Source organism: Schistocerca gregaria, chromosome X (genome assembly GCF_023897955.1).
Source record: "Schistocerca gregaria isolate iqSchGreg1 chromosome X, iqSchGreg1.2, whole genome shotgun sequence".
Lineage (NCBI taxonomy): Eukaryota > Metazoa > Arthropoda > Insecta > Orthoptera > Acrididae > Schistocerca > Schistocerca gregaria.
Genome location: NC_064931.1, coordinates 674,014,198 through 674,041,570, shown reverse-complemented (window position 1 = coordinate 674,041,570; position 27,373 = coordinate 674,014,198). Strand labels below are relative to the sequence as shown.

General features: G+C 39.0%; 1 protein-coding gene across 1 annotated transcript in view; it reads right to left on the bottom strand.

Moving 5' to 3' along the window:
* Positions 1-27,373, bottom strand: part of LOC126298269 (glutaryl-CoA dehydrogenase, mitochondrial-like) — a 952,805-nt gene that overhangs the window by 262,493 nt on the left and 662,939 nt on the right. The window contains 2 exon segments of the mRNA XM_049989570.1: positions 6,271-6,507; positions 11,967-12,101. Coding sequence (XP_049845527.1) covers positions 6,271-6,507; positions 11,967-12,101 — 372 coding nt within the window.

Genomic DNA, 27,373 nt, shown 5'->3' with positions numbered 1-27,373 from the left:
TTCAATTATAAGTGGCATACATATTCCATGTGTGGAACTGTTTACATAGTCTGGCTGGTATGCTGTTGCATACAGTTTCTCAGAGTCTTCAATTGTAACAAAGCTTTTCCTTCACTTTTGTGCACAAATGCTGTTTCATTTATCAGGCACCAGAAATATATATAATTCAAGCCCACAAAAACTATATTGATTAGACTGCCACAAGTACGGTTAAACATAGTGTGGAAAATGTACACAACATACAAAAGATGTACATGGACAGATCTGCAGGAACAGATCACAATTCACATTCAGAGAAATCAAGATCCTAGCCAACACAACTTCAGCCTAGATCTCCATAACAGAAAGAAGCATAATAAATTCAAACTTGTGACAATAAAATCAACTGGAGCTGACATTTGTTACTGGGTACAGCATGGAGGTGGGTACAGGACACAGTACAGGCATGTCAGACTGAATTAAAACAGTTTCACTGTAAGAAAATGAAGATACAGGTTAATGCATCAAAAGCTGCAAGGTCTTTTGAGATGGTGCACAAGATCAGTTAGGAGAAAGATGGGATGGGAAATTGCCTGCAACTTTTTCAAACAAACCATCTGGCATTTGCCTTAAGTAATTTACAAATACCATGAAAACCATAAATGTGAATGGCTAGGAGGAGATTTTATACCCAACCTCCTTAGTGTTACTCCAGTCTCTTAACCACTGTCTCACCTTCTTCAGTACTTCCAGAAGAACTGTAATGAGATCAGTGCTCATCTTACTGTCAGTTCTTTATTCCTTGTCCAAAAATAGATGTGCAGCTGTCCTCTGGCTACTGCACAAGGAAACACCCAAAGTGGTGGCTGGGAAGGCAAAGGTAGATCTCCCACCCTTCATGTTTGTTTTGTTCTGTAAGTGCCAGTGGGGAGCATTCCACATAGTATGTGATTCTAAATGCACACTGTTGTCATAATGACATTTCTACCACAATCTCCAGCTAGGTAGCATCATAAAAAGCAAAGGATACTGAACAGATATCCATCATCAGTTTGTGTAAACATACCATTCCTGGTTCACGTTGTCATGGCTTTATCATTTTGTTTCAAGGAACACAGTATCAAATGAAGAGTAATATACACTGTCTACAAATTTCTTTGTGACCTTAAAGATAATCACAGAAGAGATGAAATCCTGCCATCACCACAGGTTGGGCAAGAAGCTACGTGTTGGTACACTTTGAACAGTGAAGTAGCGCATGCAGCTTCATGGGGATAACAAATCTATGGTGAAGAAAGGTTGTTTCAGTCTCTGAGAAAAGGTATTAGTCAAAGCACAACAGCCACTTACTTGTGCAATTTCCAGAACAAACTTGTTCAGTACATTGATTTACAGTGCTAAGATCATGGTGAATAACTGACATATCTGCTGGCCGCGGTGGTCTCGCAGTTCTAGGCGCGCAGTCCGGAACCGTGCGACTGCTACGGTCGCAGGTTCGAATCCTGCCTCGGGCATGGATGTGTGTGATGTCCTTAGGTTAGTTAGGTTTAAGTAGTTCTTAGTTCTGGGGGACTAATGACCACAGCAGTTGAGTCCCATAGTGCTCAGAGCCATTTTTTTTTTTTTTTTTTTTTTTTTTTTTTTTTTGACATATCAACTGGCAGTAAACATCCTCAACAATTGGATTACCTAAATTATCTTAGATTTTCTACCCACTGAAAGCCTCACAGCCATTTCGCCAATCCCTTCTGGAAGAAAAGAGAGATTAGAGTTTAATATCCCATCGACAGTGTGGTTGGTAGAGATTGAGCGCAAGCTCAGATCACAAAAGGATACGGAGGAAATCAGCCATGCCCTTTTTCATAGGAACTATCTCAGCATTTGCCTGAAGTCATTTAGAGGAATCACAGAAAACCTAAATTTGGAGGCATGGGCATGGATTTTAACTGTCATTGTCCAAAATTTGAGTACAGCATGCTAACCACTGTACCACCTCACTTGGTGTCCCTCTTGGAGAGGATTTGATACATTAAAATATCTAAAATGAGCTGTCAACACAGACTACCAACACACTATTTTAGACCAGATGACTGATCATCACCAGTCACCAGAAAAGAATTAAGAGTTGGGATGGACAACACTTAAAACTCCTGTGTATAATTAGAAGAAAAGACCACTGGTTTCTAGAAAAGAAAAAGACTAGAACAACTTGAAAGTTTAAATCTCAATGCCAAAAGAGAAATCTATCCCAAGCCCTGGTTCTACTCATTAAAGTTAAAAAGATATATTTCAAATAGATGTAAAATACATGTTGCCGCAAAGAAACTGAAATAAAGAGCAACCGGTGGCAACAGAAAGCAAAGGAACTACAAGAGTTATCAGATGTGAGAGGCCTATGATAGTCACCATGTTTACGAAAGGTAATCACAGCATCTGGCTCAATTATTGAGGCACATATCTTGTCTTCATCACAGGTAAAACCTTTGCTCAATATTATTGAACACCCTTGAGACTGTCTTGAAGAAAACAGTCTTGGAATCTCTGTGTGGCTTTAATTTCTCAAGAGACATCAATGTCAGAAGAATCCTCTTGGAATACTGCACCTCTGTAAAGGACATGGAATGGAAAACAGAATCTGTACTACACATGCAGCCTTTGGACACATCTGCCATTGGGTCTTTTCAATAATGATCTAGGAATAAGCAATAAACTGATAGAGTAGCAAGTATTTATTGTTCCATTCCTGCAATATGGACCTGAAAACTGGACTCCTCATTGCTGTTGCATCATGAAACTGGAGCAGGTACACATGTCTGAACAATTACAAATTTTTGGAAGATGGATAGTTGGCTCAGCACAGAGCATCAGAAATGACTATGTAGTTAATACCATAATGTAACAAACACAAATAATGATACAGGGACATCATACATCATGTAGATCACATTAGAGTACAGCAAATGACTGTAAGAATGGCATTACATTGTGTCCTTTTATGAATCTTGAAAGTCATACCACATTCACTTTCTCAAATGCTAAAGTAGATAACAGATCAACTGGTAAACATATTACAATCTGTACACCACAGGCACCATGCATTACAGGAGGAATACATGTGTTAGGACACAGTACTGAATCTAGATGTACATCAAAATGATTTTATTCCACCTCAGTAGCTGCGAGGACTTACGCAATGACCAGGTTGCAGCTTGTTGTCCCTCATGTCCAGTCACTCTTTCTTCCTATGTCTCAATAGCAATATCACTGGTTATAGGGGAATGTTACATTGTGTCTCAGCAGATGTTAAGCAGTCATCCTTGGATGTAGCACACACTACTTCATTGCCTGTCTGTTCACTAGTACCTGGGAAGAATATCACCTCTTCCCCTAGATGTTGTGAAGAAACAAGGACGCTCTCATATTCTGCACTGGTTTCTCTGCTGTCTACCGGCACTGAATGGCTCCCAGTGTACTGAGGAAATCATAGTAATTTTATAGCTAACACACATCTCATCTGGTCCAAAGCATTGTGAGATGTCACATCATAGTGTAGTGGTTATCATAATAAGCAGGTGTTTTCTCACAAGCCACAGGTAATGCCCAAATATGACTTCGAGAAGGTTTGTCTAGTTAATGCAGTGCCATTAAACTCACAACACTTCTTATACTCACAATACCTCTTATATTCAATACTTACAACCAGGAAGCTATAGACAAGTTCATGAAACTACTGTGGTGAGGATCAAAGTTAATGGGCAGAAGATAGAAAGATAAACATGCTGTGTTACACAGATTACAGTGCCGTAGTCACAGAAATGAAAGAACATATAGACAAGTTCCTCTGCACTAGGGAAATAATTTTCTGTAATCTGTATAGTATGAGAATAAACAAGAGAAAGACTAAAGTGATGGTGTTCAGCAGGATCACCAGGGATGGTAGAAACTGGAAAGAAACTGGGAGCAGAATGCAGCATGCCAAAACTGCATTAAATTTGAAAACGAACATCAGTCTGAAAACAAATAAATGAATCATGAACAATTTGTTTGGAATGCAGCCCTATACAGGTGTGAAACTTGGACACTAGGAAAACAAGGAAAAAGATGGCTACAAGCCCAGGAGACTTAGTGCTACAGAAGGATAATGAAGATCAACTGTAGAGGTATAAATACTAATGAAGGGATGCTGAGAAGAGTACAGGAAACCAGATCCCTCTGGAGGTGCATGCAAACAAGAAGAGACAAACTCATAGGCCACATTTTAAGACACAATAACATCATTTAAACAATAACAGAAGGAGATGTTGAGGGGAGGGATTACTGGGAATGACCAAGGACATCACAAATGCAGCACATTATGAATGACGGGATGTGCTACATATGCAGAAATGAAGAGGCAATGAAACAGACAAGGGTATGGCATACTGCTGCAAACCAACCCCAGGATTGAACACTAAAGAAAAGACCCACTGAGTGGATCATATTATGACTACATCCATCAAATGGCTGGTGCATCCACTCCTCAGTTTTTAGGTCACTTCTGAAGACTTCCCATTTCATCACTACCTTGTTAAAGTTATGCTACCACATGTAACCATAGTAGGCAAAATTTCACAACATTCACAGATCTACAATGTCACCAGCAAAAACTTCTAACATCAAAATTTTTTGCTGCTCTTTAAGTACTGAAGCCCAAAGCACTATGCCAAGATTTCATTAATACATGCATCACAATGCTGAAGTGTGCTTTACACTACTATTCTATTCATAATTCTCAGATTTGTCCACTTATTGCCTTTGATCTCACTAACAAACACATATGCCTTTGATCTCCCCAACAAACACATATTGCCAAAAACTGGCACACAAAAGCAACTCTCTGACTGTTCAAAGACAACATGTCTACTGTCCATCTTAAATCAGTGACCACTACATTTCATTACATAAATACTATTATTACTAATAACATGTGACAGTAAAATACCTTTCAACATTGACATATACAACAACCTTAACAACATTCAAAGAATACTCTAGCAATAGCAAAACAAAAGCTTAATTATAAATGGACTGCTGCAACATATAATACAGGCAACTTCAACACAACAATATAAAAATAAATGTGCATTACTCAATAATTGACTTGGAATTAATGAATTTTGTAACAAAAGTGTGCATGACTGTACACTCTTACAGTAGATATAAATACATTTTGGTGTGTATTGCTCTATTAACAATACGTAATTGGCCATGTTATTTGACTGAATTGGAAGAATACGTCTCTGGCTGATGTCAATATAACACTTCTCTGGCACTACAGCCAAATGGCCAGTCTTGGGTGTTTGGGGGTTAAGTGTGTCAGAAGAATTCTAAAGGTACATGTTAATGTAAATGCATGTTACTAGGGCCTCTTGTTGGGTAGACAGTTCGCTGGGTGCAAGTCTTTTGATTTGACGCCACTTCGGTGACTTGCTCGTCAATGGGCATGAAATGGTGATGATTAGGACAACACAACACTCAGTCCCTGAGTGGAGAAAATCTCCGACCCAGCCAGGAATCGAACCCGGGCCCTTAGGATTGACATTCCGTCGCACTGACCACTAAGCTACCGGGGGCGGACAGGGAACAACTTATTCAAAATAAAAGGAAATGTACTGAGTCAAGTGTGTGCAAGCAACCCCCCCGCCCCCCAGTCACACACACACACACACACACCCTCACATTCATACCACAATATAAAGACCAAAGAGGACAATTATACTGGAATAGATACAGGAAGCACTCAAAACTGTTGCATGCAAACATCATTCTGTATGAGTTGCAAATATAATTACCCATATGTGTGGGTACATTGTAAGATGAAAGTAAATGATTGCAGTATGAATAGAATTAAATACATATGGGTATTATATCATTTCAGAATTTATCATTGACCTGTTATCTGCAAATTAGCTTTTCACATAATTACTGTCTATTGACTTATTTTTTAAAAGAATGTGTGTAATTTCAGATTTTTTTTGCAAAGTGATAAATATTCAGTAAACTGTCATGTACAAACACAACATTGATGTAATAAGCATTCCTGTCACGTATTCAAACACATAAATATTGTACATAAATAAATATACTTGCAAATCTGATAATATGCAGTTTGTGCTCATCTATCTATTTACTGTTAATAATGTTTAAATTATAAGGAAAGTGATCAAACATATTTAAAGCTGTTGGCAACAATTCTACTATATTTTTCTCAAATAAAATTTACACTTAATGAACAAACAAAACATAGCTTACCCAACTTACTTGGAAGAAACTTTTCCTTTTGTTGTTGTGTACCAAAATCATGAAATGGACCCATAACTAGGGAAGACTGCACACTCATGGCAGATCGATAACCACTATCAATCTGTTCCACCTCACGGCACATCAGTCCACTAGCTACATTGGGAATACCAGCACATCCATACCCCTGAATGGTAGCACCAAGAATTCCTAGTTCAGCAAATTGTTTCATAATCTCTCTGACAAATACTGGAATGAAATTATGATCAAATTGTTGTTTCATTACAAGGTGGATCAGTTTCTGTAAACTATATACAGTTAATAAAATTAATCTAGTACTTATCTACTCACAATTTCTTTCACTTTTATGAAACCTGTATTTACTGTACTTCTACACATCTAATACTTTTGGTACTTTTCTACAGCACAAGATTTGCAGTGGAAAAGAATTATACCTCAGGCAACCAATTCAAAAGTAAAATTAATTAAATGTCTGGTGTTTCTCACTTTATGCAGCAGCTATGATGTTAATAGAATGACATAGATTTGTTATGGATGCGGTCATGCATCCAATATAATTGCATCACTGTACGTCTGTACCTATACTCTGAGAATAACAATTAATTGTGTTTGAAAAAGTAATTTTTATTGACCCATATATTAGGGGCATTTCTTGTTCCATTTGTTGATGGTGGTTCTGTCATGTTATTAGACTAGCTTTATATTCACTTTCTCTGTAGGTATATAGGGCATGCAGAAATTCTCCTACCAGTAAAGAGACTAATAAAAATAACAAAGAGAGAAAGAATACGATCTGTATCTCTATCAAAGTACTCAGGATAATAGCTAGCACCTGTATTTACATTCTATAAACAGCCAAGTTTGTCAGAAAACATAGACCTGTTTGCAGTAAATGGTAGAACACACAACCTGACACACAGATCAAGACAAGTATTCATGTTGTTGTTGTGGTCTTCAGTCCCGAGACTGGTTTGATGCAGTTCTCCATGCTACTCTATCCTGTGCAAGCTTCTTCATCTCCCAGTACCTACTACGGCCTACATCCTTCTGAATCTGCTTAGTGTATTCATCTCTTGTTCTCCCTCTACGATTTTTACCCTCCATTCTGCCCTCCAGTACCAAATTGGTGATCCCTTGATGCCTCAGAACATGCCCTACGAACTGATCCCTCCTTCTAGTCCTAGTTGTGCCACAAACTCCTCTTCTCCCCAATCATATTCAATACCTCCTCATTAGTTGTGTGATCTAACCATGTAATCTTGAGCACTCTTCTGTAGCACCACATTTTGAAAGCTTCTATTCTCTTCTTGTCTAAACTAATTATCATCCATGTTTCAGTTCCATACATGGCTACACTCCATACAAATACTTTCAGAAATGACTTCCTGACACTTAAATCAATACTCAGTGTTAACAAATTTCTCTTCTTTAGAAACGCTTTCCTTGTCATTGCCAGTCTATATTTTATATCCTCTCTACATCGACCATCATCAGTTATTTTGCTCCCCCAATAGCAAAACTCCTTTACTACATTAAGTGTCTCATTTCCTAATCAGTACCTGTTTTCAGAAATTTTGTTGCATTTTTTTATGTTTGTTACAAATTTGTTTTTTCTGGAGAAAAACTTAAGCTGGTTCTACTGGCTATTTATTCAAAAAGATTAATTTGTTTTACAGCATATGTCACATTGCCAGAGAGTATAGCAAAGTCTTCTGCAAATGGAAGACAGTTTATTCCAATATTTTTGTTTTGTCTCCCAATCTTACTGGTGAAATCTTACATTCATTCAACTTTTCATTCCAATTCTCACTGTTTTCTCCTAAAAAACAATTAAGAAGAACTAGGTACAGGTCATCATCTAGCTATATACTTCTGTTTATTTTAATAGAACCATGTATGTCTCAAACCTTCACTTTCGATATTGAGCCTTTAAGTGTAACACAAATTACATTTGCTAATTTAGACTTTACACCTAATTATTGGATAATTTTATTCATAGCTTCTTAGTCAACAGAATCAAAAGCCTTCCTGAAATCAACAAGCATTACCACAACACTTTTTATATTGCATAATCTATGACAAATGACTGACTTCAGATGAAATAATCGTTCAGAATATGATCTGTCCTTCCTAAAACCACCTTGATATTCAACTAAAAGTGTAGCCTGTGTCATTTCTACACTGTTTAGTACGATCTTGAAAAATATTTTGTATCAACCAGCAGCAAAGGACCTCTGCTATTGTTAACATCTTGTTTAATGCCTTTCTTATGTTGTCAATTTATCAAGACTATCTTTCACTATCTTGGACTTTTTTGTTTTTCAGATTCATTCAAAGATTAATTGCAGCTCACTTTTTTTTATTTTTGGTACAGACAATTTGAAAAATTCATCTGTAATAGCGTCTTCACCACTAGATTAGATTAGATTAGATTAATACTTGTTCCATAGATCATGAATACGACACTTCGTAATGATGTGGAACGTGTCAGGTTAATAAAAGATGTCTGTACAAGAAATTACATTACACAAAATATTGCATGACACTAATGATTAAGTTTCTTTTTTTTTACTTAGTTTATATCTAAAAATTCAGCCAATGTGTAGAAGGAGTTGTCATCTAGAAATTCTTTTAATTTATTTTTAAATGTTAGTTGGCTATCTGTCAGGCTTTTGATGCTGTTTGGTAGGTGCCCAAAGACTTTTGTGGCAGCATAATTTACCTTTTTCTGTGCCAAAGTCAGATTTAACTCTGCATAGTGAAGATCATCCTTTCTCCTGGTGTTATAGGTATGCACACTGCTATTACTTTTGAGTTGGGTTGGATTATTATCAACAAATTTCATAAGGGAATATATATACTGTGAGGTTACTGTGAGGATCCCTAGATCCTTAAATAGATGTCTGCAGGATGACCGTGGGTGAGCTCCAGCAATTATTCTATTACACGTTTTTGTGCAATGAATACTTTTCTACTCAACGATGAATTACCCCAGAATATGATGCCATACGAAAGCAGTGAATGAAAGTAGGCATAGTAAGCTAATTTACTGAGATTCTTATCACCAAAATTTGCAATAACCCTAATAGCATACGTAGCTGAACTCAGACGTTTCAGCAGACCATCAATGTGTTGCTTCCAGTTTAACCTCTCATCAATGGACACACCTAAAAATTTTGAAAATTCTACCTTAGCTACAGACTTCTGTTCAAATTCTATATTTATTACTGGAGTTGTGCCATTTACTGTACGGAACTGTATATACTGTGTTTTATCAAAATTTAAAGAGAGTCCGTTTGCTGAGAACCACTTTATAATTTTGTGAAAAACATCATTTACAATTACATCACTTAGTTCTTGGTTTTTGGATGTTATTACTATACTTGTATCATCAGCAAAAAGAACTAACTTTGCATCTTCATCAATGTGGAATGGTAAGTCATTAATGTATATCAAGAACAGTAAAGGACCTAAGACCGAACCCTGTGGGACCCCGTGCTTGATAGCACCCCAGTTTGAGGAATCAGCTGTTGTTTTAACATTACACGAACCACTTATTTCAACTTTCTGCATTCTTCCAGTTAAGTATGAATTAAACCATTTGTGCACTGCCCCACTCAAACCATAATGATTTAGCTTATCTAAAAGAATTCCATGATTTACACAATCAAAGGCCTTTGAGAGATCACAAAAAATACCAATGGGTGATGTCCGGTTATTCAGAGCATTTAATATTTGATCAGTGAAAGCATATATAGCATTTTCTGTTGAAAAGCCTTTCTGAAAACCAAACTGACATTTTGTTAGTACTTTATTTTTACAAATATGGGAGGCTACTCTTGAATACATTACTTTCTCAAAAATTTTTGATAGAGCTGTCAGAAGAGAGATTGGGCGGTCGTTGTTGACATCCGACATATCCCCCTTTTTATGCAATGGTTTTACAATGGCATATTTCAGTCTATCAGGGAAAACACCCTGCTCCAAAGAGCTATTACATACGTGGCTGAGAATCCTACTTATCTGTGGGGAACAAGCTTTAAAAAATGATTATTGAAAATATTTCCAATTTCTGATTGTTTGTTAGTACACTTGTCATTCAGTTTTATGGCACTAAAGTCTTCCTGTGCTCTTGGTTGCCCTGTTTCCCTTTCAATAATATTCCAAATTGATTTAATTTTACTATCAGAGTTACTGATCTCAGACATGATACACATGCCTCTGGACTTTTTAATAACTTTTCTTAGTACCGCACAATAGTTTTTATAATATTGAACAATTTCGGGGTCAGTACTCCCTCTTGCTGTTAGATACAGTTCTCTTTTACGGTTGCAAGATATTCTTATTCCTTTAGTTAGCCAAGGTTTTTTATGTGTTTTCTTGGAATTATGTTTAACTATTTTCTTGGGAAAACAATTTTCAAATACCCTTAAAAATGTATTGTGAAATAAGTTATATTTCAAGTTTGCATTGGGTTCCTTATACACTCCATCCCAGTCTAGCTGCTGTAGGCTTTCCCTAAAGTTTGCAATATTTATATTGTTAATTGAACGCACTGCTTTGAAAGTCTGATTTATTATACTGCATGGAGCTATGTCATGTACTGTAACAAGCTGTGCACTATGATCTGAAAGACCATTCTCAACAGGATAAGCATTTATGTCCTTAAACTTATCTTGGTCTATAAAAAAGTTATCTATCAATGTACTGCTGTTCTTTGTTATCCGAGTAGGAAAATCAATGACGGAGCTCAAATTGAAAGAACTGAGTAATACTAAAAGGTCATTCTTCCTATTACACTCTTTCAGGGAATCAACATTGAAATCCCCACAAATGATAATTTGCTTCCCCCTGTCTGACAGATAGCACAACAAAGCATCCAAGTTTTCTAGAAATAGCTGGAAATTCCCTGAGGGGGACCTATACACTGTTACAATTATGAAAGTGCCATCATTTAGTTTAAGTTCAGTGGCACATGCCTCCATATGTTGCTCTAGTTTTATTGTTTTCTAAGGTCCTAATTAATTTTTCATTTTCTTTGATACTCAGAGGAAAATCATGTAGACTTTTCTGAGTGTTTGAGAATTCCACATTATGTGTTGCTTCCAGACAGTTAAGAAGCTCATCAATATATTTTGCAAGTATTTTACAGTTTTCAGTGTTGCTCAAGCCAAGTTCAAAATTTTCATTTATGAAACAGACACCTGGGGTTTGGTATTCTTCCAGTCTGCTCTGAAATGTCTAATAAATACCACAAGCATTACTACTACTACTACTACTACTACTACTACCACCGATATTTTAAAATACTCTAAATGCATATTAGTCATGTCCTGAATAAAGTTTATCTATAAGAAATTGCATAAGAGTTCTTGAAATTATCCTGTTTCTGCCACTGCCATGTAAGAGATCTGGACTTCAGCTCAGAGTAACACTCTATGGATATATAATATGTGTGGAAAAGTAAAGAAAAGAACAGATGGGAGAGACATTTTTGTGGGCAACATTTGGTCTGGTTTATCTGCTGTATCCTATTCAGCATGATAAACAGTGCAATGGCTAGTGCTGGCATGGCTTTCCAACCATAACAACCTCTCTGTCCACATGAACAGTCCCATCGCAAAAGGAAATTCCCAGGTGAGAGTACAACTTATTATGAACATTTGATCAAAGAAGTGAGAGTATACCTTCATTTCTATGAGCAAGAGTAATACGAGGTGCCAGCTTCTCACTGCAGTAAGCTCGGACAGTGTCTCATATTCTGATTTCATCTTTTGTAAGCTGTGACTCAAGGTTCAGTGGATCTTCCCAGGAAAAATTACCTGTAAATTAAAAATATACAGTCTAAAGAAATTATTTTACAAATGTTAATTGCAGCTACATGTCACCTCCAATTTCATGTTTAAATGCTTCCATTATCTGCTGTATCCTATTCAGCTTGGTAAACACTGCAATGGCTAGTGCTATAATTACATATGTATCACATAAGGTGGTGATGAAATGTGTGACTCAAGGAAAATGACCACGAAATATTTAAGATATTGCCACCACCCTCCCAGTGTCTGACCAAAAATTAGTCATGGTCCAGCTATAGCAAGACTGGAACAACATTTCATCTCACATCAAGTATTGGGTGAAGCTGCATGCAAAGCTTTCCTCATCACTAATGTAGGGCCAGAGATATTTAAATCAATCCAGAAGTGTCCAGAACTTCAACCAGTGACTCTTTCGTATTCTGAAATTAAGAATAAATTAGAGTCACATTTCAAGTCACAATTCCTTGTTACTGCAGCCAGGTATAATTTGTGTTTTTATTTTTAAAAATCTGAATCAAGACTATAAAGATTCGATAGCACAACTACATGGTTTAGCCAGAGATTGTAAATTTCAGTGTGAAATTTACAAAAAAAAGTGTGGAAAGGCTAATACAGACTCTCGAATTAGAGATTTGCTAATCAAACACTGAAAAATGCAGTAAGGAATTTAACAATATTATGGAAAGGATAGTTGCTACTGTCCGCCACACACACACACACACACACACACACACACACACACACACACACACACACACACACACACGAGACTGCAGCCTCTGGCAGCTGAAGCCGTATGGCTTAGTATATCAGTGTCCAAGAAGTCGTCTGCCAGTGAGGTGGGAAGACGAAACTTTAGTGACCCTGAAAGAAGCAAATCCAAGAGCCAGCACTGAAAATGCCTGAGACAGAAGTAAATAGGCAAGCACATGCAATCAATTTTTGTGTTGTCACAAATCTGTTTAGTCATGATTCATGAAATGGAAATGTTGATCATCTCGTTATGTTTTATGTTTATGAATTTGTATATTTTTGTCTTCTTCCATGGGCTTAAATGGCCTGTTTATGGGCAATAAATGATTATTATGATGATGATGGTGATGATGATGAAGATGATGATAAATGATGAGGTTTTAACTGTAACACTTAGAGATGATTAAGAGGTGCTAAAATTTCAAATTGACACAGGCTGATCAATTTCAATAATTAAGGTACAGGTGTACCAGAAATTAGGGTAATCAAAATTAACAAAATTTTGGACTTCATTGTTTAGTTACAGCAACCAGCACATCCTGGTCAAAGGTCAATTTACAATGTACATTGCGAAGGAGCAATTTACCAAACAGGCAAGATTCATAGCTGTCAGTTCTCTTAATGCTACAAATTAGCTGGGCTTTGATCTCTTCAATACACTAGGCTTCACAATTCATGAAAGAGTGACTCACATTCATACTGACATTTCAACAAAAAAGTTACAAAAGCTATTGTAGAAATAATATTTTTTTTTTCAGAAGCAACAAGTAGCATTAAAAATTACAAGGCACACAACATGTTGAAGCCAAGCAGTGTTCAAATTTTGCAAAGCATGAAATTTTCCCTTTTTAAAAGAATAAAGTTAAAAAGGAACTTGACTACCTGGAACAAAATGGTATCATACAATCCATAACCAATGGCCAATGCTGCCATTTTTACTATTCAAACGGTATCTGAAGTAAGTGATTGTTCAACACAAAAAGTTGTCTACTTTGCTTATTTTCATTCGCTTGTATCATATGATATTACATTTTGGGGTAACTCTTCACATTCTCAAAGGATATTTTTGGCTCAGAAATGGGCAGTTCAGTCAATACGTGGTGTACATTCATGAACCCCTTGTCGACCCCTGTTCACTAGTCTGGGTATTCTGACATTGGCCTCTCAATATACATATTCTTTACTGTCATTTCTTGTTAACAATATCTCCTTATTCCCAAGAATTAGAAGCTTTCACTCAGTTAATACTAGACAGAAGTACAATCTGCATTTAGATCAAACTTCCTTGACACTTGTGCATAAAAGGTGTGCAGTATACTGCTGCATCCGTTTCCAATTAGCTACCACAAGAGTTCAAACATCTTAGCAGTAATCACAATGCTTTCAAATTGACACTGAAGAGCTTCCTCATGTGTCACTCCTTCTATTATATCGAGGATTTCCTTGAAAAATTAAGCTGATTCCTATGTTATATTGTTGACTGCATTTACTTAAACTTATGGCTTGTTCTTTTTTGGGTTCATATGTATTTTATTTTATCTGTTATTACTTTGATGTTGCAAATTTCATGTCAGCATGGTGTTGCATTGTGCCTAAAAAACCACATAAGACCACAATGTGTTCAAATACGTACAGGAAGAACTCCTCGGCTGGTCTCTTTTTAAGGATATGATGATTTCCATGCAGGCAGCCATGTGGAAGACTTGCAGATACAACCAACAGCTGCCTCCAGCTTTGTCTCCAGCAGTGGGGCCAGCTGCAGCTAACCCATGACATAACCCTGAATGTGGACATCTTGCTTCGACTCACAAACAAACCTATGGAAATGGACATGGTAGGATAGCTTGGCTGACCACCCCCTCACCGAGGTTTCAGGTATGGTTTTTCCCGGTACTGCAGAAAAATGGGAACAGGAGCAACATTTGTGCACCCACCATATTCACATGTCAGGAAGTGAAGAAGCATCAAGCTCATGAACCCAGCTTCATCAGCTCCTCCCCCCCCCCCCCCCACATCAATCATTCCTCAATCATTCCTCACCCCTCACTCACTCCCCCCCCCCCCCCACCTCCCCCACCCCCACACCCCGACCCCCAAACGGGAAGGATACTGTGTATATAGCCATACGGCAGATAGAAATATCACAAAAGGGTGCTACAGAGCACACACATTTCATGTCAGGAGCCTCAAAAGCAGCAAGCAGTCACCACCTAGCTGACACTCACATTTTGGAGCTAATTTATACTTCTACTACAGGTCCTTCAAAGCATCAGATCCATCTGCTGTTAGTGATATCAGTTATCACTGAACGTGCTCTCATCAGGGAGTACTTTCTGCTTTCACCAAAGAGTTTGAAGATGCAAGATTATTCTGCCAGTCACCTTGACTTTTAGGAACTAGACTTGCTTTAGTGGACATAAGATTGCACTTCCCATTAAGTTACTGCATATATCTACACCTACAGTATTCTCTTATGATTCTTCCTATAGCACAAAGAACAGTTTTTTTAACTGTTTCAGAATGGTCTGATCGCCCTACCAAGTCATATTGTAACTCACCTGCAGCTCATTGTCTATTGAGTAGCATTGCTGCTTCTGGATCATGGGGTGCTGAGTTCAATTCCCAGCTGGGTTGCTGATTTTCTCTACCTAGGAATTGGGTGTTTGTGTTGTCATCATCATTTCATCATCATTATTTGTGACAGTGGCTACATTGGACTGTGTAAGAATTGGGACTTTGTACAGTCGCTGATGACGGCCCCACAAACCAAACATTATCACATTGTAACTCAGGAGATGCTTAGCCAGGTTGAGATTGGTGCTTTGGAATGCTTTTCAATTCATTCACTTTAATTTTAAATGTCATTTGACTCCTACATATGCTAGAGGCACTTGATAATGAGGCTTCATTCCTGAATCTAGTTCTGACTACAGAAATTAAGTGTAGCTGTAGAGTTTTCCTAGTTTGTGTGTGTCTCAGGGACAAACCAGTTATTAGCAAAACTGCTCCTACATCAAATCTGACAGTGGGAAAATTGCACTATCACACTAATGTTCACGTGACATGTATGCATACATGGCATAGACAAACTGTGATTCATCATTCCAAAAGATGCTCTTCCAATGTTGTATAGTATCCTGCCACAAATTTTGCACTTCTGTAAAAGCTAGTGAACTTCCAGTATTGTGATCCCTGAATTAGGTGCCATAGCTTTCTCGTGAATGCAACCCCTAAAATCTCTTGACAATTGGTATTACTCTCTGATCAAAAGTTCCAAGTCACTAAGATTGATGCTTTATAACTCCCTGTTATTTCCATTTCATCACTCCAAAACTCATTGTTGAATGCCATTTCTGAAATTCTCCCAAACTGTCAAAAGTTGAAAGACTGAATCCATGGGCACTAATAGTCATGCATTTTGAGCCACAATTGCTTCTTCTTGAGTACCCATTTGACTGCTGTGGCTAGTATAAACACTTTTAAAGCTGATGTAGCGTACGTAGATTCATTGCAAGTTTGTTTGGGTCTTGCAATCTCTCTAGTTTCTTTCTGGGGCATGTGTTTGGTTATTAATGGCAACCTAAGTATATGATAAAGTTTAAGTGTGTGCACAAGTATAAAGTGTAGAAACTTAATTGTAATTAAGATGCTTGATAAAAAAATTTAGTGTATAGTGCCTGAGACACTTGCAGGAAATTTCACAGAAAACTGACTAATCACGAAGCATTGGTTTTTCAGCACCTTTTTTATTCACAAGCCAAGTAAGATCTTTGCTGTTGTCTTATGGCTATTAAGTATGAGATGATCAGTATGGTTATTCAAGGAGGATTTTCCTCATGGCAGAGACAGACGTTAAAGAATGCTGCAGCCATTCTTCAACAACTGCTGCCTCTTGTCTCGTGGTTTCACCATTCATAGCAAACAGGAGCATTTGTATAGCTTCTGTTTACTATCTGCTGTATTAAGGATGCAAGGTTGTGGTGGTTTTCCATGACTAGTACAACTACATCATTCATAAATCTGTCAAACTTCTCTCAACCCACTCTTTTCTGGTGCTTTGCTTCAATATGTTGGTACTAAATGATCAAGCTTTCTGTTCTGGCAATATCCTCCACAAGGAGTGATTAACTCTCACATCCTGCTTCATCTTTCATCAGATAAGACACTTAATCTTCTTCCATCATATTCAGATTCATTGTGTGGCATAGATTCAAAATACTTTTTGCATACAGTTGTACATTCATCTGAAGATATTGCTCTCAATGGTCCAGATGTTTTCCTGTCAAGCAGACTTCCTGCTCACTCACATCAAAAGAATTCTTAAATTTAACTTCAAATTTCTCCTAGCTCTTGAGCTTATCTTCATTGTTCCTGAACCAATCATGTGCCCCACTATCCACGTCAGAATGTGAAATGGTAATTCACATCATACTAGCCCTCCTGTATATGGAAAACTCAGATAAATAATTTATGTGTAACTGGCTCATCAGTATTAATGTACTCATTGGTCTCTTGCTTGGGGAAGCAATGCCCAGTATCATTCAAGTTTCTCGCCATGAAAGTAATAGCTTTTTGATAGCCACAATGGTGCCGATGGTCTTTATAACCCAGAAGTTACACCAAACTATGTCATATTGATACCAGAATGATATACTGAATAGAGGTGCAGAATCATCAATAATACTTAATAACAACTTGTGTGTGTGTGTGTGTGTGTGTGTGTGTGTGTGTGTGTGTGTGTGTGTGTGTGTGTGTGTGTGTGTGTGCATGTGTGTGTGTGTGTGTTTTCTACACTCCTGGAAATTGAAATAAGAACACCGTGAATTCATTGTCCCAGGAAGGGGAAACTTTATTGGCACATTCCTGGGGTCAGATACATCACATGATCACACTGACAGAACCACAGGCACATAGGCACAGGCAACAGAGCATGCACAATGTCGGCACTAGTACAGTGTATATCCACCTTTCGCAGCAATGCAGGCTGCTATTCTCCCATGGAGACGATCGTAGAGATGCTGGATGTAGTCCTGTGGAACGGCTTGCCATGCCATTTCCACCTGGCACCTCAGTTGGACCAGCGTTCGTGCTGGACGTGCAGACCGCGTGAGACGACGCTTCATCCAGTCCCAAACATGCTCAATAGGGGACAGATCCGGAGATCTTGCTGGCCAGGGTAGTTGACTTACACCTTCTAGAGCACATTGGGTGGCACGGGATACATGCGGACGTGCATTGTCCTGTTGGAACAACAAGTTCCTGTGCCGGTCTAGGAATGGTAGAACGATGGGTTCGATGATGGTTTGGATGTACCGTGCACTATTCAGTGTCCCCTCGACGATCACCAGAGGTGTACGGCCAGTGTAGGAGATAGCTCCCCACACCATGATGCCGGGTGTTGGCCCTGTGTGCCTCGGTCGTATGCAGTCCTGATTGTGGCGCTCACCTGCACGGCGCCAAACACGCATACGACCATCATTGCCACCAAGGCAGAAGCGACTCTCATCGCTGACGACGACACGTCTCCATTCGTCCCTCCATTCACACCTGTCGCGACACCACTGGAGGCTGGCTGCACGATGTTGGGGCGTGAGCGGAAGACGGCCTAACGGTGTGCGGGACCGTAGCCCAGCTTCATGGAGACGGTTGCGAATGGTCCTCGCCGATACCCCAGGAGCAACAGTGTCCCTAATTTGCTGGGAAGTGGCGGTGCGGTCCCCTACGGCACTGCGTAGGATCCTACGGTCTTGGCGTGCATGCGTGCGTCGCTGCGGTGCGGTCCCAGGTCGACGGGCACGTGCACCTTCCGCCGACCACTGGCGACAACATCGATGTACTGTGGAGACCTCACGCCCCACGTGTTGAGCAATTCGGCGGTACGTCCACCCGGCCTCCCGCATGCCCACTATATGCCCTCGCTCAAAGTCCGTCAACTGCACATACGGTTCACGTCCACGCTGTCGCGGCATGCTACCAGTATTAAAGACTGCGATGGAGCTCCGTATGCCACGGCAAACTGGCTCACACTGACGGCGGCGGTGCACAAATGCTGCGCAGCTAGCGCCATTCGACGGCCAACACCGCGGTTCCTGGTGTGTCCGCTGTGCCGTGCGTGTGATCATTGCTTGTACAGCCCTCTCGCAGAGTCCGGAGCAAGTATGGTGGGACTGACACACCGGTGTCAATGTGTTCTTTTTTCCATTTCCAGGAGTGTAATAGAGAACCCCACAATCCTCAAATCACCATTCTGTACTATTTCCACTTTGCCAACCACTGCCTGTAAGCTACCTTACTATAAATGGTTCATGTCTCGCCTGACCAGTGCCAAAAATGCCCACCCCCAAAATGCTTGGCCACCTGGAGGCCCTGCTTCTGTTACTTTCATAACCTACCAAGCTCTCCATATACAACAAATCTGATTAAAATTGGTGGTTATGAGCAGGTGTGTTCCCACTGTAAATTTGAGTGTCAGTGACTCTAGTATCTAATTCGATGTTTCCTCCTTTGATACTTTTTTTTTTTTGCAGTGGTCTGAAAACGCTCCTTCCAGTGGGATGGGAAACATACTGTTTTTGATACTACAATTGGTATGATATGATACATAATTTGTTTAATCATAAGCTTTTTTGCATTTTCATGTACTGTGCTGGGAAGATGATTCCAACCACTCAAGTGGTTTTAACTTGCCGTATTATTTTGCATATATATTGATCTTTTACTTCCTCAGATTCACAGTGCTTATCTGTGTAGCAATGTACTGAGTTTGTAAGTTGGTCTGTGTCTGGAATTTTAGTGTCAGTTGCGGAAATAAAATGTTTTCTATGAATTTTACGGTGCTTTGGCCTTACCTTCATGTCTGATATTTATTGCCTTCCCATTTGTGATAGTATGTGTTTTGTGGCATTTGTTAATGAGGTTCCAGGAAGAACAGCTTACATTTGGTAGTTTGCTATTGATTCAGTGTGGACTTGTTTCCTATGATTTAGGACTTCCGAATTGAAACTCTCCTTTGTAGTCATATATTTTTGTTCGAAAATGTACACCCTAGATGACTTTTACAGTACACAGAGGTCATGGATGTTCTGTATGAGCTTGACTAATCTGCTTGGTAGTTTCAACCTCTCTGTTTTTTCACACTGATTATGAATTGTTTTTGTTTTAATACGACAACAAGAATTAAAATATCTCAACAGAACTGAACAGAATTCATTTTATTTATTCTCTGATCCTTCTAACTGATAGACAATGTCCCAGTTCTATGAAGCTAGTATATGTTTTAGTGTGATTTTGTTCGAAGTGGTTAGGCTTCATTACTGTTGAAGCATTTTTGCAATTCCTGGAGTCTCCATATTTAAGTAATCAACTTTCTGATAGTAATGATCAGAGTAGCGGAATTATAGGTTACTGAACTTAATACTTTCTTCGTGATATTTGCTAATTATTATATAATGTGTCCCACTGGAGGATAAATCTGTTACTCTGGTGTCTGAAATAACTACATTTGGGTGATTGTATGAATGTAACATATACAATAATTTTAAATGACAGCAAGAATAGAATAAATGTTGCATATGATTAGTATTACTCAACACACAGTATTTTATCATAAAGTTTCAACTTTTTTTAGTATAATTCATCATTATGGTGTTTAGCACGAGTACAGTGCTAGCTTCTTTATTTATGAACAAACCTAATTTGGGTATGTTTATAAAAAGCTTTTCTGCTACCAGTCATGAGTTTTCTTTATTTATATTTTTTACATGATGAGTTTCAGGAAATGATTCCTATTTCCCCACCTTTATTTAAAATTTTGTTGTACATGGTGTATGTGTGACAAAATGTTTATACTATTTCTTTCTTTAAAAATTGTTACAACATATTAGTTTAGCGTGGAAAGTAGTCAAGTTGAGTCAAAATCATATTTGTATAACATAAGAAAGATTTATTCTTGGTGGAGATGGCCTTCAGGCAATAGAGAAGAAGACAGCGGAGAAGACAACTAAAGTGGGGATAGACATTTTCTGAGTAGTGCACTCAAGGGAGCGATTAGGACACTTTCATGTGAGTTCTTGAAGAAGGCGGACATGCCTGTGGTACACTGTGATATTCGGTTGTATTGGTGATTGATTGCGGGTGGTGAACAGCCACAACAAGACCAACTTCAGCAGCAACTCTAACTTTCACTTAAAAAATATGATAAATGCTCAGTTGATAGGGAACTCACACCTGTGTCCTGATGAATTATTTTCAAAACTGGCAGAGGATCAATATTTCTGTCATACTGATCTTTTGGAAACTTATTTTCAGCCTCCTTTGGATGAGGCTTCTAAAGGCTTCTGCTGATAAATAGTCCTTATGGTTACCCTTCATCACTGCTTGGGATGTTTCGTAAATTACTAGAACAAACTACTATCAATATTTCACAGTGCATCAATTATCTGGATAGTGTCACAGTACAAACAAAATGAAGCAATGTTTCTAAACTGCTCCATGTCTAACTTTGTATCAGCCTCATTTACCACCTGTGTTACTACGTACATGTTACCATACGGCATTGAGTCATTCTGTGACATAAATACCTGTATGGTTCAGAATGGCCTGTCACATTCAAAGGAAGAAAGGAAGGAGGGAAGGACAATCAGGGTGTAATGTCTAGTTGACACTGAGGTTGTTATAGTTCAATTCTTTTATCTTGGTGGTTCTCGCATGCCCGCCCAGATGCAGGAGATCTGCGTTGCCAGTTGTATGCGCCAAGAGAAGCAGCGCCATAGTATAGTTCGCAAACTTACGTTTAGGGGGCAGCGCGCAGTTTATGAAGTAAAGACACCACGGCTTCATTCACCCGTTCGCTGCTACAGAGACGTGCGCACTGCATTCCGTGCTGTGCACGATTTTGTCATCACTGCACTGCTCGCCAGTACAGACACATGGTGTTTCGACTGCTTTGACACACTTCATCATTCGATTTCACAAAAACTATTGGGCCCAAAAATTTGATTTTTACACATCTTCTTGACTGATACCTTCCCCCCATAAATGACTTAATTTTGTTTCGACGTTCAATGCAGTTATTGTGCAGCATTAGATGTAGTAAACCATTGCACAAAATTTTGAAGAGTTTGCAGAGGTAAAAGTCCATAGCATATACTTTCCATATGGTTCACTTTAGTTGCCACTAGAAATTTCAAAAAATTAAATTCAAACAAATAAAATTCATGAAGTAAGACACTTCAATATTCTTTTTAAAATAAAGAAATTATTAAGCACCAATAAAGGCTAGAGCTTGGAACCTTTCGGTTAGCAGCCAGACACTTGAACCATTATGCTAACACAGCTCGTCATGAAATTTACATCCCGCAGGACTTAAATATATCACGCAAAATACCAAGAAACACTGTTGATATGATTATGAATTACTCACGTTTCGTCGAAGTACAATAGGAAATAAACAATTACCGCTGTTCTTTATTGCGAAAAAGTGGTTAGTGAGAATGATACAAACACCTTTCCTTGCTATTTCCTGAATTAGGAGGCTTATTGCTTGTTTGGTTTAATTAATTAATAGAATACAAAGCAATTGGTATAAATAATGCTTTTTTCCAAACTTTCTATAAAAGAAATTATGCTATAAAGACACTGCTTTTGTTCCATTACTTTATTTATGACTGAACGTTTCTAAAACTGAAGACACTCATCCGTGCTCTGCACTGCAGTCGAGCTCTGGCAACATCGTTCTCTGTTCATTGGCTAACTGTGTTTTGTGACGTTAGATGTGCAGAACGAACCTAAACTTGGCCGCCGTCATAAATGACGTGCACTTTACAGATCCAGCAGAAACTCAGAATGTTTCAAGGATGGGGAATGAAGATGGCAATACCCTTTCAAAGGTACTATCTCAGTATTTGCCTTGAATATGTTGACCTCAGCAAAAGAAAATTATTCACAGTTAGAGACAGAAACATTAGCAATTATCCAGGGTGAAGCAGAAGAAATGCAGATTTTTCACTAGCGAATGGCTTCTAGTGTTTTATTTATAGAAAAAATTACATTAAATAATAACACTTTTATTGCAGTTTTCAAATCTACATACATTAATCAGAATCAGAAAATAACATGATTAAGATGATATCCTTCCTGTTGGATGCAGATTTAGAGCCTCTCCTCAAAGTTCTGCACAGTTGCTTCCAATGTTTCATTCAATACAGCTTCAGTTTCTCAATGAATGGAAATTTTCAAGTCATCAATTGTTCAAGGCTTGTTCACATAAAATCTGGATTTCAGGTAGCCACACAAAAAGCAGTCATAAATTGATACATTGTACGGGCCAAGAAAAATCTCCAAATTGTTAAGTGACGTGTTGATGAAACATTTAGCTAACCACTTCCACAGATGCTCTTGCTATGTGAGCTACAGCACCATGCTGTTGGAACCCCATTTCTCTCATGTTCACCCAATGCCTTTCCAGTTCTGGATGCAGAAAGTTGTTTAACATCATGATGTAGTGCACTGAGGACACAGTAACTACAGTTTCTCCCTCTTCAAAAAAGTACGCCCCAACAATCCCTATCTTGGAGACACCACACCACACTCTTACTTTTGAGCCATCAAGTGGCTTCTCTTATGCCCTGTACCAACAAAAAATGTTCAAATGTGTGTGAAATCTTAGGGTACTTAACTGCTAAGATCATCAGTCCCTAAGCTTACACACTACTTTCAACTGCCAATTTTCGCACCATTAAGATATATTTTCTAAATCGTTTTGCAATTTCTATCTACATCTATATCCGTACTCCGCAAGCCACCTGACGGTGTGTGGCGGAGGGTACCCTGAGTACCTCTATCGGTTCTCCCTTCTATTCCAGTCTCGTATTGTACGTGGAAAGAAGGATTGTCGGTATGCTTCTGTGTGGGCTCTAATCCCTCTGATTTTATCCTCATGGTCTCTTCGCGAGATATACGTAGGAGGGAGCAATATACTGCTTGACTCTTCGGTGAAGGTATGTTCTCAAAACTTTAACAAAAGCCCGTACCGAGCTACTGAGCGTCTCTCCTGCAGAGTCTTCCACTGGAGTTTATCTATCATCTCCGTAACGCTTTCGCAATTACTAAATGATCCTGTAACGAAGCGCGCTGCTCTCCGTTGGATCTTCTCTATCTCTTCTATCAACCCTACCTGGTGCGGATCCCACACTGCTGAGCAGTATTCAAGCATTGGGCGAACAAGTGTACTGTAACCTACTTCCTTTGTTGTCAGATTGCATTTCCTTAGGATTCTTCCAATGAATCTCAGTCTGGCATCTGCTTTACCGACGATCAACTTTATATGATCATTCCATTTTAAATCACTCCTAATGCGTACTCCCAGATAATTTATGGAATTAACTGCTTCCAGTTGCTGACCTGCTATTTTGTAGCTAAATGATAAGGGACCTATCTTTCTATGTATTCGCATCACATTACACTTCGCTACATTGAGATTCAATTGCCATTCCGTGCACCATGCGTCAATTCGTTGCAGATCCTCCTGCATTTCAGTACAATTTTCCATTGTTGCAACCTCTCGATACACCACAGCATCATCTGCAAAAAGCCTCAGTGAACTTCCGATGTCATCCACCAGGTCATTTATGTATATTGTGAACAGCAACGGTCCTATGACACTCCCCTGCGGCACTCCTGAAATCACTCTTACTTCGGAAGACTTCTCTCCATTGAGAATGACGTGCTGCGTTCTGTTATCTAGGAACTCCTCAATCCAATCACACAATTGATCTGATAGTCCGTATGCTCTTACTTTGTTCATTAAACGACTGTGGGGAACTGTGTCAAACGCCTTGCGGAAGTCAAGAAACACGGCATCCACTTGTGAACCCGTGTCTAAGGCCCTCTGAGTCTTGTGGACGAATAGCGCGAGCTGGGTTTCACACGATCGTCTTTTTCGAAACCCATGCTGATTCCTACAGAGTAGATTTCTAGTCTCCAGAAAAGACATTATACTCGAACATATTGATCTTCTGATGACTTTATTAGTCGATAAACGATTGCGTCATCTGCAAACAACTAAAGACGGCTGCTCAGATTGTCTTCCAAAACGTTTATATACATAACGAACAGAAAAGGGCCTATAACACTACCTTGGGGAACACGAGAAATCACATCTGTTTTACTCGATGACTTTCCGTCAATTACTACGAACTGTGACCTCTCGGACAGGAAATCACAAATCCAGTCTCATAACTGATACGATATTCCTATAAGCACGCAATTTCACTACAATCCACTTGTGCAGTATAGTGTCTAAAACTTTTCGGAAATCCAGAAATGTGGAATCGATCCCTTGTCAATAGCACTAAGCACTTCACGTGAATAATGAGTTAGTTAAATTTCACAGGAACGATCTTTTCTAAACCCATGTAGACTGTGTGTCAATAGACAATTTTCTTCGAGGTAATACATAATGATGTAGCAATTGGCTCGTTGCCACTGCACTGAAACAGGTCTCTCTGTTATGGGCAGTGTGACTAGAAAGCAGGATTTAGAGGAACAAATGGGCAGTAATGGAGTATAAGTGAGACTGAATTTGAGGATAGGACGTTGTTCCAGTCAGGGACTTGGTAATTGCTGAGTAGCCGCACTACAGATCTGGAGCACCACTGGCCAATCAGACGACTGATTCAAGGATGGAGGGGTTACAAGAGCATTATGTGAACATGAGATGGAGGGATCTTGTAATCCCTCTATAAATATTGCTAGATCAATCACTGTAGTTATGCACACGTCCGGCAAGATTGCTAGGTATGGAGTTGAGTCATACGTCTTTCAGTGTCAGGAGGATGAGACGACGTCTAACCAGGTTCTGAGATTTTTATGTGGGCATGCTTTGTCATGTTGGAGCAAGATTTGTTTTGAATTCTTGCCAGAATGAAAATATTGGAAATTGTTCCTGAGTTTATTCACAGATTTAACATATGACTGTGAATTAAGCACTGACCCTTTTGGCAACACATACATGAGAATGACAACATTGCTAGCCCAAAAGCCTGTCATCAAGACTTTGCCACCAGAGATAGCTGACTTGAATTTCTTCTTTTTTGGTGACTGCTGGTCACGTCACACCTGTGACTGCCTTTGGGTGATTGCGAGTCTTGCCACACCTGTGACTGTCTTTTGGCTTCTGGCTCAAAGTTATGCACCCAGATTTCGTCACCTGCAATGATCAGTTGAGCTCATCTTGAGCACATCTTTGAATATCCAAGATCTGGCACTGCACATACATTTCCAATGCTCACTGACAGCAGTAGACCCAAGTGTCGAGTTGTGATCTGGTGGTCTGAATGAAGAACTGTAATCACACAATTCACTATGCTGTGAACAGTGGATGTGATAGGACATTCCGAACTAACAGTATAAATATGGACATCATTTTTCCTTCTGAATTGTAATTGATTATTTACAATAAATATCACATGAGACAATACACTGATGAGCTAGAACAATATGACCAACTACTTAAAAGTGAGTTGGCCCACCTTTTGAACACAAAATGACAGGGATTGTGTGTGGCATGTCTGGTACCAAGCAGCACGGGTTTCAGATCCCCACCAGATAGCATGGAACTCTATGACCACAAGAGGTCACTGCAACAGTCACAGACATTGTGTTTATGTTGCATGTGCTTACTTCCCATTTATGAGTGGATGTTGTTTTGATTTCATAAGGTAATTTCTTGCGACCCCATTCCTTAATACTTTGTTGTTGATCTTGGTGTCTTGCCTGGTTACCTGTCTGTTGAGCTTGTCCTTCCATTCCCATTCGTCCATCGTGTTTGTTCACGGGGCCGCTCCCGTTCAGTCCTGCCATGTTTCCATTGGTGGCAACCCCTCGACGATTCCTGTCATGGTTACAACAACATAGATTCAACAAGTCATTGGTAGGTTTCTGAAGAAGGCACCAGAAGTCACCATACAAGTCACATAAAGTCTGTAAACCACAGTCTGGTGGCTTGTTGCTGCAGAGCTAGAACTTGATATCATTCTAGCAGTATTACATATGGTTCACATCAGGCAATTTTGGTGGCCAAGACATCATAAACACGAGTTCACAGTCATGCTCCCCAAATCACTGTAGGATGATTCTGACCCTGTGACATGGACAGTTATCCTGCTGCAACATGTTCTTACCATCACATAAGAAATCAAGTATGAATAGATCCAGCTGGTTTGCAATAATGTTTATGTAGTCTGCAGCTGTCTTGGTGCCTTTGGTCACCACCACAGGTCTCACAGAATGTACCCTCAGAGCAGCAATACTTCTGCCACAGGCAATAGCATAAAATATCTGACAAGTAGCGAAGTAAATTTTAAATCTAACCTAAAAATCATTTCTGCTTTCATTGATTTTTTTATTTAAAAACTGGTAGCCTGCAGCCTGTAAAAAAAAAGCTGTGGTTTTTTAAGTGTTGCAGTGTTCATTATTATTAACACCAATTGTATATAAATATCCTGTAAACTGACTCATTCCACATC